A 14,280-nucleotide genomic window follows, 5' to 3' on the forward strand; every position below is an offset into this window, starting at 1 on the left:
CCGAGCGACCGCTACGGTCGCAGGTTCGAATCCTGCCTCGGGCATGGATGAGTGTGCTGTCCTTAGGTTAATTAGGTTTAATTACTTCTATGTTCTAGGCGACTTATGACCTCAGAAGTTGAGTCGCATAGTGCTCCGAGCCAGGCTGCAATTAAAGTCACTAATCTACGTTTCGGAAGAAAGTTTTCACACGAAATGAAAGGTTGGAAATTTTGTCCTCAATATGTTCTGAAACTTAGGGAAAGAAGTATCACTGCCAAGCCCGTGCTAGTCTTAATGCAGTCACTCAAAATCCCTTTCACTCACGTTAGCAAGTTTATGGTGTTGCATTCCCCGAAAACGTAATAGCTACAAAAATACGTATTGTTTTTAATTGAGAATGCTCGCCAAATATTTTTAGCCACCGACCTGCTCAATACGCCACGCGGAACATGTCTTTTCTCGTCACAAAATTCACTTAAAAATTCCGAAATTTCAACACACCCATCGGAATAATTATGCCGTCACTTTACCACACTTTTGATGTATGAAACTGCTAGATCCGGCAACTTATCATTTCCATCGGAACTACTACTACACACGTCCCAACTGTTTCATGGCTAGGCTCCGACTCTTCTCTACCAGCAGAGAAAGGCGCGCGAAGAATATTGCTTTACCATTGGTCAGTTTACTCAACAGCAAATAGCAAAACAACATTCTCAAGCGCCAGTCCGCGCTTTTTATAAATAACCAATCGCAAAATAGTAAACCTAACGACTGCACTTCTTACCGACGTAATTATCTAATATGCTGAAGTTTTGTTTATGCCTAAAGTTATTTACTATTGTTATTTATACCTGAATTAACTTTCCCTTTACCATAAACTTACTTTACAAATCTATTCTACAAAAATCCCCTTTTCCCACGTCCACATCCATACTTCTTCGAAATGTTCCTACACTAAATCCCACTACATAACTCGTTAAACAATTATCTTCATATTAACCTTAAACCACACTCACACGTCATTCATACTGCTAAAACACATTTATAATATTTTACATACACAAAAAGACATAATAACACTTTATGAAAATACTAGAACAGTTTATGAAGAACATTCTATTACTTTAGTGCACTCTAATGGGCACAATCGAAACTAAATCAGTCCCCTATCCAATATAGCCCTCTATCGGCTGATACATAAACTACGTGAGCGTCCACTCTCGCGTCACCATCTGTCACTATCCAGCTCCGAGACACATCTCCCACTTAACCGCCTCCAAGGCAGAATCGGTATATGGCACTACGCCTCACAGTCATTATAAAGAAACTCCTAAAGAAACAGACGCTGCTGTGTGGTAGGTGTAGAACAAAGCACAGGGCCAGAGACAGGGAGATGCTGAATGAAACGCATTTGGCTGTCAGTAGGGCAATATGTGAAGCTTTCAACGACTATTTTAGCAGATTGTTATCGAAAGATCTTTCACATAAACCAAATAAATTCTAGTCATTTGTAAAGGCTGTTAGCAGTACAAAAGTTCGTGTCCTGACACTCACCCACGAGGCAGAGACTAAAACTGAACGTAGCGAACAAAGGCGGAAATTTTAAATTGCGTTTTCAAATATTTTTAAAAAAATGAAAGTCGTCGCGTATTGTCCCAGTTAATTCTTGCACCACTGTACAGACGAGTGATATAGGTATTAGTGTCACTGGCGTTGAGAATCATCTGAAATCGCTAAAACTGAACAAACTCCAAGGTCAGATTCTATAACAAATTTGCAGCTGAGTTAGCTCCTCTTTTGGTCATATTATACGGAACGATACTAGAACAAAAAACTGTGCACAGTTGTTCGAAGAGGCCACAAGTCACACGCATCTACAAGAAGAGCTGCAAAAGTTATCACAAAATTACTATCTAGTATCCTTGACATCCATTTGTTTTAGAATCTTAGAATATATCATGAACTCAAATATACTGAGGTATCTCGAACGGAATAGACTCCACCACACAACCAGCACGAATTCCGAAAACATCGATTGTGTGAAACCCGACAAGCACTTTCCGCTTATGACAATCTGGAAGCCTCGGGTCCAGGCAGTCAGCAAAATTTCTGACTGGATTGAGGATTTATTGGTGGGGAATAGGCAGCTGTAGAAATAACTACAGGTGAGCCTCAGGGAAGTGTATTGGGACCAATGACCACACAGACAGTATTAATTGTAACTTCAGACTTCTCATAGGTGATCTAGTTATCTACGAGGTGCATCCAGAAAGTAAAGCCTAGTTTACACGACGACATTGGGTTGCGCCACTCGTTGCGTGGAATGAGTTGCACTCAGGTGGTTTCATATAAGGAGGCATGACGACCCCAGTATACACTTCAGTTTCGTCGTTTTGTGGCTCCCTGAGACACGTCTGTAATGTAAGCTTCACGTCGCACGAGTTGTGATGGAGTTAAAACTTGTTGCGTGGAATCGCTGCACAAGAAAAAAATTAGAAACTTACTTCGATTCGTGGCTGGATGAAGAAAACACGTCAGCTCGGTTGCTCAGCGTCCTTGCTGAAATAATTTATAACGGAAGATCCAAGAAGTTCTTTTAATTATCTTAGAATGTCACCAGAACTGTTCATGTTTCTTCTAAACAGAGTTAATTATGCGATATGGAATAAAGGTACTGTAATGCATGAAGCACTGTCGCCAGGACTGAAATTACATATCATATTGCATGCATTACAATCTAGAACACTCGCCATGCTATAAGTTTTAGTTGGTGATGACACTATTCCGTTAACACCAATAATTATTAACAGTAACAGTAATAATTATTAACATTAGCAACAATAATTATTCGAAGCAGGCCGCATTTAGAAGAGAATGGTTTGCAAACTACTCTTTTGAAGATTTTGCCAACTACTCTCTTGAAGATAGAGCTGAATAATGGCAATATCTCAAAATTCTAACATATGTGAATGGGGAACACTTCAGTGACGTTATAATTAGATGAATACTGAATAAAGAATGCAGCTTCTTGAATTTGTTTAGCCTTCCTTTCTGTCAACAATATTTCTATATGGTCGGCTAACTCGAATGATGGGATTTCAGTCTTGTAGACGAGAGCATTGCCACACCTATGCAAAGCATAGACAGCCAAAAAGCGAACATTATTCTCCGTCCCCAATTCATATTTCAGTTTGCCTACACTCTACGAATACACATAACCTCAAAACTCATGCAACTAGTGTCGTCAAAGTTGGAACACGCCGAAAGTGCGCGGTGCGCATGCGCAGTTACCTGCAACCTAGTGTCGTCGTGTAAACTAGGCTTTACTGTAAAACCATGGGAAACTGCAACATGCCATTCAGAACAAGGAGCATGGAATACTGACTGCAGGTAGTGGTGCGCAGGAAATCGCGTATCTGTTAGAAATCACAGTGACTGAGAAGTCACAGATATCACAGTAGCAACTTTACAGAATCTACCTGCGATTTCAGTCACAGTTAGCAGTCGCAAGTAGTATTTCATATTCAAAGACGTGAGCCATCTATTGCTCGAATTTAGCACTGCTTTCTGCGATTTCAGTGACAAGTTGCAACTAAGAGTCGCAAGTAGCAACTAAAAAGCGCGGTTAACAGTGGCATCTGTTGGCCAAAGTTCGTACTACGTCCATCTCTTCGATACGGTATCGGGTCTAACTGCGATTTCCGTGACAAATCGCAACTAAGAGTCGCAAGTAGCAACTAGAAAGCGCGGTTAACAGTGCCATCTGTTGGCCAAAGTTCGTACTACGTCCATCTCTGCGATACGGTATCGGGTCTAACTGCGATTTCCGTGACAAGTCGCAACTAAGAGTCGCAAGTAGCAACTAGAAAGCGCGGTTAACAGTGCCATCTTTTGGCCAAAGTTCGTACTACGTCCATCTCTGCTATGCGGTATCAAGTCTAACTGCGATTTCCGTGATAAGTCGCAACTAAGAGTCGCAAGTAGCAACTAAAAAGCGCAGTTAGCACTGCCATCTGTTGAGCAAAGTTCATACTACGCTATTCGCTACCGAGTCAAACTGCGATTTCTGCGACAAATCGCAAGTAAGAGTCGCAAGTAGCAACTAAAAAGCGCAGTTAACATACTTTTCCTAGTGTCATCTGTTGACCGACGTACGTACTTCGTTATGAGAGCCTTGTGCCTCACGAGTTCGATGTGCTGTGTGTGCATATGAAGGGCTTATTTCAATAGTGGTACAAGTCCATTTTTGTTCATTTTGAGATACAGAGTCGTAAAGTTAATGAGCGCTGACAAATCTGCATTTGAGATACCAGAAATATTGAAGCATATGGCTTCTTGCTAGAGATGAACCTTTATTTATGTTTGTTTGGATCACTAATTTCAGACGCATTATAGACAGAAAAGTAGAGGTAATGGACTTGTACCACTATTGAAATAAGCCCTTCATATTATATGACGACATGCACATTCAGCATCAGTTATGGTTGGTCAAATACTGCTGTGACTCTGAATGTATTATATTAATAAGAAACAACATTGCCTTTTTCTCCTGAAAATATCAAGTAACGTAACAAATGTGTTTGATTCTGCTTCCAATATGACAGTTTTGGTTAATACTCCACATGCCTACAGGACTTTGTAGTGTTAACACAGCAGAACTCAGACATCTGTATAAGTGTAGAGAAATGAAAACAGTCATATGAATGCCTCACTTTTGTTCCGACACAGTTCAAGACTCGGGAGAAAAGTGTTACACCTGGTGTTCTACATGGCAACTTCACACACAAGAACTTTTTGCCGACACTACTACCACCTACATAAGTAAGCTTTTCCTGTGTTACTTTCAAGTAATGCACTTAAGCTATTCCTGATTTAACTGGAAGATCTGTACTTCCCACTTTCATATCAACAGCCTCAAAATGCATATTGTAGATTTCAGGATAAGTTACAGGTCAGTGTCACACCAAGATTTAGGAGAAAGGGGGGGGGGCGGCATGTCACTCTCCAACAAGTGTTTACCAATAAGTAAGTGGCGGAAAATTATGGGTATAGGGCGGCTTAAACATGTGGAAAATGAGATTTTTATTATTCACTCACTGTATTTGACATTTATTATTCCTTTAAAATCGCACAACAACTTCAATAAAACACAGTTTAATCATTCACACACTTATTTCACAATTATTTCACTTTTAAACTGCAAATCCTCTAAGAACTGTCTTGAATCTTCACGAGTCTCTCTCAAAAACAGCCTTGATGTGGATAGATACGTACAGCAACCAGTAATCAGAGTCAGAACTGTGTCTGCAAAAACACAAGGATTATTAAACAATTTTTGCTGTCATTAATTACTATCAATATAATTGACAGATTAGATTGCTAATATTTGTTATAATGAATATCACATTTGCAAGAACGATCACACTGAAGTAATTAAGTCCATCGAAACGCTTAGAAACTAACCTCTCGTCTGACGAAAACGGTCTAAAGACGCAGTGGCAGTTTCTTCAGATCTGTTGACAATGATATTTTGAGTTATCACTTTACTGAGTGACTGAAATGTAGTTCAGGTACCTGTGAACATAACAATATGTTACAATTCATTTTCTAAATACGAACTATTACGGTACTGTACGGCTACTTACATATTAATTACACTATTAATATTTTCACAGTTGTTTCTTTAATACAAAATTAAAGCCAACGCAAGAAAAAACGTAAAACATACTTGCCAAAGACAGGTTTGTTGACATGCAATTTTCTGTGTTGACAGATGTAACTTTTTCATACGGTGGTAAGTCGCAGAAATCGCAGGAATCACAGAAATCGCAGAAGTAGCAGAAGTCACAGAAATCGCAGAAGTAGCAGAAATCGCAGAAGTAGCAGAAGTCACAGAAATCGCAGAAGTAGCAGAAATCGCGGAAGTAGCAGAAATCGCAGAAATAGCAGTGGCGGAGGGATACACGACCTATGTTCCTTAACTGCGACTCTTAACTGCGACAAATCACAGTTAAGAATCACAGATACTCAAAAGTAGCATTCACAGAAATCACTGATATCGGAAAATCGCAGTTTAGCCCATCACTAACTGCAGGTGTTGTGCTGTTCCATGACGATCCTCGCCCCCATCTGGCTTGGCGCACAGCAACAGTTATGCAGAAGTTCGGCTGGGATCTGTTTGATCATCCAACACACAGTCCTGATCTTGCTCCCAGTGATTTCCATTTTTTACTTGCACCTCAAGAAATTCATGTCATCCAACCAGTGCTGTGACAGTGCCAAAGAGCTGAAGACGACTGTCACACACTGGTTTCATTCTCAGGCAGCAGACTTCTGCGGCACAGAAATACAAAGCTTGATCACACTATGTGACAGGCGTCTCAATTTGGTGACTATGACGAAAAATAACTCAAACACTGTTGTTCCTGTTACAGCCTGCAAAATAAAAAAAAAACTGCACAAATATCCAGTCACACCGTCATAAGATTTCCGAAGAGTTACAACTAGTTTAAAATGTTAAATAACGTAAAACCGTGCATTTTCAAAAACATAAAAACGTAGTATCTAGCGGCTACAGCATCAACGGGCATTTGGAATCAGCTAACTCATAGAAATACTTGGGTGAAACACTTTGTAGGGATACTAAATGGAACGATCACATAGGCTCAGTCGTTGGTAAAGCAAGTGGCAGACTTTGGTTTATTGCCAGAATACTAACGAAACGTAGTCTTAGAAGATTGCTTACAGATCTCTCGTGCGACCCATCCTACACTATCGCTCAAGTGTGTGGGACTAATAGTGGATGTTGAATGAATACAGAGATGGCCGGCCACGGTGGCCGTGCGGATCTGGCGCTGCAGTCCGGAACCGCGGGACTGCTATGGTCGCAGGTTCGTATCCTGCCTCGGGCATGGGTGTGTGTGATGTCCTTAGGTTAGTTAGGTTTAAGTAGTTCTAAGTTCTAGCGGACTTATGACCTAAGATGTTGAGTCCCATAGTGCTCAGAGCCATTTGAACCATTTTTTTTTACAGAGATGGGCACTCAAGTGGTAGCTGCTTTGTTTGACCTGGAAATGCTGAGGAAACTGAACTGACAGGTGCTTGATGACAAACGCAAACTAACCCTTAGGGATGGTTAGGACAATATTAGATTGATTCAGATGCGGATCTAGGGGGGGGAAGGGGGGCAAACCGGGGTATTTGACCTGGGTAGCAATTTCAGGGGCTACCAAATTCATATTCTTGAAGAACAAAACTATGTAATAAAGCCTAACCGGAGAATAAAAGCAGGATAACTAAACCGGTGATTCAGGCAGGGTTAGTGAAGTTAACCGGAGAATAAGTTTTAATAACGCCATGAATAGTTACAGCATTAGTGATGACAAGACTGTTTGTCAGAACGATAAAGGAGAAGAAACAGGGACATCACGCAAATTATATAGAAAAATATGACGATTCCAAATTTCTATTAAAATTTCGTATTGCCACTTTCGATCTTATGCTTGAGAAACTGGAGTGTATGAGTGAAATATAAAATTATTTCCTAACACAAAACTTTTTGCTTGTAGTAGGTCTAAATAGGCAGCTGACATTGGAACTTAATGAGTTATATTATGTCGTGTTATGTGTGTAAATGAGGTAGATAAAAATGACCATTTGTGCCAAAATAGACTCGCTTATTTGGCGTGTGTTACAATTGCTGCAATATCAGAAAGGCCTATCTCGTTTTATATAGTAGGCAGTGACAAAATAGACATAATCAAATTGAGAAACCACATTAATCATGGCTACTATTATCATTAACAGCTTTTTCAGTATTTGACAACGACATTTTGATTTTTCATGTAGCAAAACATTTGACGAACTTCGATGAGGTAATAGATTCTTATGCAGAAAGGAAAGAATGCCGTGTAAAGCTGCAGCAAGATGACAGAGAAAAAAATGCTGGGACTAAGGATTGAAGAAATGTGTACTGGCTTGCTTGTTCTTGTCTTTACTTATTTTATGTTTCCTATGCTTAACTTTACGACACACAAAAGAGAAGGTTATTAGTTGATAGGCAATAAAGAGCGCAAATTTTCTGAAAAGTTCTTATTCTCCCAGTTACAAATAATCTCGCACAGTATTAATTGTGATTTTCTTTTAAGAGGGGGGGGGGGTTGGAGGGTAGGATGCCATATCGACCGACCGGGAGCATGAGAGGCACCAGAGGACATTTTAATTCCCACTGTCATGAATGTATGTTTGATGACCCTATTATAAAATATTCCACACAGCGAAATACAGTGCCGTGCGATAGAAGAATGGTGTGTGAAGAGGTGTGGCATTGCACTTTGGCACACTTACTACCAAATAACAAGTCTTACATTTTCTCGAACATATATGTTTTATGTATCAAACTCTTCAGAAAGATGTGTGATACAAATTGAATATGTTGTTGAAAAATCGATTTTTTTAAAATTTATGATGTCCTATCTCAAACGCTCGAGCGGTGGGCAGCGAGGAGGGAGGGCGCAACTATCAATTTTTGCACCGGTTCGGGAATTTCATAGATCCGGGGCTGGATTGATGACCACGTGCACACAAGCATTTAAAGTTTAAATAGTCATTGGTCCTGCAGTCCATAAGTGTATGGAGTGAGAAGAAGCCCTAATAACTGGTATAATGAGAAATACCCTGTGCCATAAACTTCATGGTAGTTTGCAGTGAACTGTGTAAATTTACTAGCAATTTTGAACTCCAAAATGAAACGTTAATATTGAGTAATGTCAGCGGCCGTCCATGTGCAGAGAAATTTGCGCAGACGTCGGATGTGGACCGGCGTAGGCCTTTTCAGAACATCGTCTGTGAATCTGTAAATTGAATTTTTTGTTCAGTCAATTTATCGACGTGTGTGAATAATAAGTTTGATAATTTCCAAGAAATCTTCGGTATCGAAGTCGCACCCTCAATGCGAGCGGTATTTGTCGAACATCCGATTGTGAGACACACTGAGTAAGTGAATCACTGCATTTCTTTTAAATTAATTCATGGGAGTAAGTAGAATCAATATGGATCTACCTACCTTCTCCCATGATTTAATTGAAAAATAAGAACATTGATCCACATACCTCACCCATGATGTAATTAAAAACCGTGACTGTTAACAACTTTATACCACATTTTTCTCTGTAAATGCGCAAAAGAATATTCAAACTTCCTGCTCGACAGATGGGCGCACGATATATGTCACCCGCAGTGAGGGTGCGATTTCGATACCCAAGGGTTCTTGGAAACTGCCATAAGCTCTGTATATACCTGAACGCTTTTGTACAATACTGTCAAACAAGCTTTCCCTTTTTTCCCGCGCCATTATAGAAGGTATATGAAAGATTTTGTCTCTTCACTTTACAGCATTGCCAGTTCCAGAGCGTGCCACATGCGGCGCAACTAACGCCAAAGTATGTAGTTGGTCTACAAATGACATCTCTGCTTTGTTTGTAAATATTGGAGGATGAAGAAAGCACATGTCAAACGCGGGAAGCATGGAGATACGGGGAAAGGTAAACATAATCGCAAGGTTAAATCGAGAGAACTTGCCAATACAGACGATTCAAGTGATGTCATCGTCTCGAAACTGAAATTAGAAGATACTTCTTCTGACAAAGGTATTATATGCTTGTTGCGAAATTTAAGTTATGCTGTAGCAAATAATTTCAGTTCCCGTCACACCGTGTAAGTTTAAACATATGAGTAATCATTAGCGTTGCAGTAAACTCTTTCGAAGTGCAGGATCTATAAAAGGAAGTCAACCCATAAAACTATTAAAATAACGGAGAGAGATGTAGGGTAGTACCATACTTGTTTTTCACAGACACGAGTGCATCTTCGGTAGAAATGCGTAAAATAGAACTTACGTTATCACAATAATGTTTTAGGTAGTAACACCTCAGAAGATGAATGTTCCGAAACTTACTTGTCAGAAGCACCCTTTCCAGTTGGTATGTGGGATATGGAACATTGTGATCCCAGAAAATGCAGTGGAAGAAAACTGTCTCGCCATGGATTGATCCAGACTCTACGCCTGGGACAGAGATTTAATGGCATTGTTCTCACTCCTGTAGCAGAAAAGGTATATACTTATATCCACACATTACTTTTCGTATTTTTGTTTGAATCATATTTAATTGTTTGACATTACAGTCTGTTGCTCCTGATGATCGACATATTGTTGCTGAAAACGGTGTGGCTGTCGTTGACTGTTCCTGGGCAAGACTGGAAGAGACCCCATTCTCTCGGATGAGAACTGCCAATCCTAGGCTCCTGCCCTTTTTAGTTGCAGCAAACCCAATTAACTATGGCAGACCATGGCAGCTCTCCTGTGTGGAAGCCCTGGCAGCAACATTTTTTATCACAGGTGAGAAACGTACAAAAATAAAAAGGTAAGAGAGAGAAATAGCAAGAAAAAGACCAGAAATATTAATGGGAAATGACTGTGCATGATAATTCGTATTTTCTATGTGTTAGATATGTATGAAAAAAGGAACTGATAGGTCTAAAAGCTAGCATTGTGTATCAGTAGGTTTATCTGACTTGTTCAGTTGTGTCAGTGGGTAGTACTAGAATGTCGCATGCTGAAGGTAAGTAATGCTATTTGTCTCTCGTAATTCTGTTATTTCCTAGAGTGTGTTCTCTATTTGATGTGTATGACATGTTTAAACTAATTATATATGTTTAACAGTCAGTATACTGTGATTAGCAACTTTGATGCACTGAGAGTGTTGTCGTTGCCTTATTGCCATTTCTTGATTTCATAGATAATATTATTGTGCATTGACCCATTGTAGTTATTAATATATGTAATAATACAGCAACATACAATAGGAAATTATGATCTCTATTCATGCTTATGTTATACTTAATTTGTAGTGATAGTTACTTTTTGTAGGATGTTATCAGCATTTAAAATTTAGAAAATTAAGGTTTTAAATTGTTTATTCATAGCCTGCTAATTGTATCAAATTGCAGGGAAACACATTGTCTCCTGTCATATTCTGGCAAAATGCCAGTGTTGCACACTTCATATGGTAATTCAAGTGACTCATATGATCACGTAGTATTGGACCAAATATTTCAACACTGCATATGCCAACAACTTGATCATGCTAAGTACAGGTCATGATGATATATCCTGCTTGTGCCCCTTTTGAAACTATAAAATATGCTGCATTTTGTCTGCATTGGTCAGGTGTTCGATCGGAGTGAAACATGGGACAACATCCAGACTGATACAGTGTTGAATGAAAGCCAGATTGCAGAAGAGTTTCGACTTCATTAGTTGCAGTTTTTCAGTATTACTTACTAGCAGTGCACTTGACACAAATATGGCTGATGTACATTGAGTGAAGTTGTGGACAGGATGATTTTGCAATAAAATGTACTTTCTAGAATTATATGTACACCCAGTAAACTGACATGGACAGTTTTCCAAAAAGATTTGACATTGGCAGAACATGATTACCTTCTTATTGTCATGATGTAGACTATCTATTCAGTACAGTTCTTCAGAACTATCACTTCCTTCTTGAGTAGTCACCAGTAGTTCACTTTATGCTTCTGGAGGTTTTGTTCACCCCACACCATTGATATTCTATTTATCCTCTGGAGATAAACAAACATACCTTTGTTGGAATTGAAATCACCTCATTTTCTACAGTATGTGCCCTTTACCAAGAGCAAGTGAAATTAATTTTAGTGAAAGTGCTTTGTTATGGCTCATATCTGTATTTCAATGCAAGCAAATTGTCAAAATGGAAAGAAGCCCTCTGTGTGTCAATGTTTCTCAAGCCAGGTTGTGTAACTGTTCATGTAGGTACAGTCACTGTGTGTTATTTGCCTTGAGTGACATTTTAACATTTGTTCTGGTCTTTTAGGAATTTGCTCATCTCTTTTTCTGCATCTATTTCAGGTTATAAGGATGTAGCATTATTATACCTGAGTAAATTTAAGTGGGGTAAGCATTTCCTTGAATTAAACAGTGAATTGCTAGAAGCTTATGCATCTTGCAAGTCTAGTACAGAGGTAGTTGCAGTACAAAGTAAACATCTTCAAGAAATCGAGGAAGAAAGACAGCAAAGACAAAGTAATTACAAAATTATCTGTCCTTTTCTCTCTCTCTCTCTCTCAAGGTCCGAATATCTGACTGTCATGTGTTAATCTCAAAATTCTTTCAGGGGTATCTGATTATCCACCATCCACCAGCAGTGAAGATAGTGACGTGGAAAGCAAATGAACTGAGTTGTGATGGTATTGACACACATGCTTGTGGGTTTACAAAGTTTGTTGTAACAAATAAATGTGCATATGTTAAATAATTTTCAATTAAAATATTTTATTTTATTATCTTTTCCTAAATTGCTTTGGTGATTAACATAAAATAAGTTGGTTACAATAACTGTTTTCATTTTACTAAGGGTCAGTTGTATAAAGCATTTAACCTGGAAATCTGTATCACATAAACATTAATCATAGATCATATTGCTGTGAAGTTGAAACATATTTGACTTACAAAAATTTTCAATTCAAAGTCAGGTTCAGCTCTAATCATCAGTTTGTTGTGTAATGGCACTATGGTTCGTCGCTTTTGTTTTTGGCAGGTAGCAGTTGCAATGATAAAAAAGTTGTTATTAACACAAAAAATGGCAAGTAAATATGACTACACTATTCCCACACTGCTAGTGCTCAAAATACTTTTTTTGGATCTGGAAGGTTAGGTTAAGGAAATTACCAGCTACTATGTGTTTATGATCAATTTCATAACAGCTCTTGGGAGGTGACACATAATTCATGTGATTAGTTCAGAGGAGTAAGAAAGAAAATTCGAAATATTTGCAGTGAACAGTATGGGAATTGTGGCAGCAACCAGTAACAATTCAACATCACTTATATGTGTGCTCTTTCAAATTGAGTGGCAGAAACAATGCAGTTTGTATTAAATTTTTAACTACCGAACACGTCCTTAAACTGCTGTGACAATTCCATGTGTTGTTGATAAACAAAACACAAGCAAGTATTTGGAAATACACTAACCACATAATACTGTGTCGTTCATTTTGGTGGCTCAGAGTTTGTGTTGTTGACTGCAGTGCAGATCATCATATGTTCGAAGCCACATCAATTCTTGAATTTTTTTTCCATTTGTCACTACTTTTTCAACTTTATTGGTTGTAAAGATAATTATAGCAACATTACCATGCCATTCCATACTGTTGAAACCATACCATACCATACTCCGAATTTTTTGAGCGTTCTGGACCACTGTTGGCAAAATTCTGTGTGCAATAACTGTATGTGATGCGAATTACATTGTTTCCTTTCATTTACTTTACAAATATGTGAGCATTCAGATGTGTCCACTGAGGACAGCGATGACAAGAGCCAGCGAGCTCCTCGCATGTTCTGTGTAAGGGTGAACCCACTCTTGGAGTTAAATTAACAAGTCATTTAAGCTGAGGTTTGATTTGGAGAACAGTACTGCAGAGCAGTTGGAACTAAGGCTCAGAGACTGCATGATGAAACCAACCAAAAAAACTAACTGCTGCCTTCAATGTATATGTTGCTGTTAACCTTAAGATTTTACACCACAGGAACCTTTCAAATAGTGGTTGGTGATCTTTTTAAAGAAGGAGTAGCAACAGCTTGCAGAGCTGTCCATAAGGTACCAGCCTTGCAAGAGAATTAAAGTAAACAACTACTTCTTTCCATGCCTTTACCATGTTGGCCACAGTGACTTTTATCTCCTGCACATTCATGGGTTATTGCACTTATTAAAAAATGGCTTATGGCCAACTGTATAAACATTACTGACTGGAGATCAAATTTGACATAAGATCAGAAACTAAACTATGTTGAGGACTCAGCTCTATTGTATAATGCTAAACTGGGCTCCAGTGAAGCAGGTTCACATTTGATCGTAGTTCAAATGTAACATGCTTGGCAACATGGCTAAAAGTGGCTATCAACACAATTATTGTGCTTCAACCACTGATATTTATCATACACTGTAGAAATGCAGTATTTATTATTGAATGTGTCGTGCTACAACCATGAGAACATGTTATATGTACACTAAATATCTGTGGTTGAATCACAATAATTGTGTCGATAGCCAATTTTAGTCATGTTGCCAGCATGCTACCTAAGATCAAATATGAACCTACTTCACTGGAGCCAAGTTTAGCATTATACAATAGAAGTGAGTCCTGAATATAGTTCAGTTTCTGATCTAATGTTGAATTTGATCTCCAGTGAGTGGTG

At 38.8% G+C, this 14,280-nt stretch overlaps 1 protein-coding gene across 1 annotated transcript; it reads left to right on the forward strand.

Moving 5' to 3' along the window:
• Positions 1-9,402: 9,402 nt before the first annotated feature.
• On the forward strand, positions 9,403-12,363 carry LOC126175573 (18S rRNA aminocarboxypropyltransferase). The gene is made up of 5 exons (XM_049922430.1): positions 9,403-9,632; positions 9,903-10,096; positions 10,168-10,381; positions 11,933-12,106; positions 12,198-12,363. Exons 1-5 carry the CDS (start codon positions 9,479-9,481, stop codon positions 12,254-12,256), a joined length of 795 nt encoding a protein of 264 aa, XP_049778387.1. The 5' UTR covers positions 9,403-9,478; the 3' UTR covers positions 12,257-12,363.
• Positions 12,364-14,280: the final 1,917 nt, after the last annotated feature.

Source organism: Schistocerca cancellata, chromosome 3 (genome assembly GCF_023864275.1).
Source record: "Schistocerca cancellata isolate TAMUIC-IGC-003103 chromosome 3, iqSchCanc2.1, whole genome shotgun sequence".
NCBI lineage: Eukaryota > Metazoa > Arthropoda > Insecta > Orthoptera > Acrididae > Schistocerca > Schistocerca cancellata.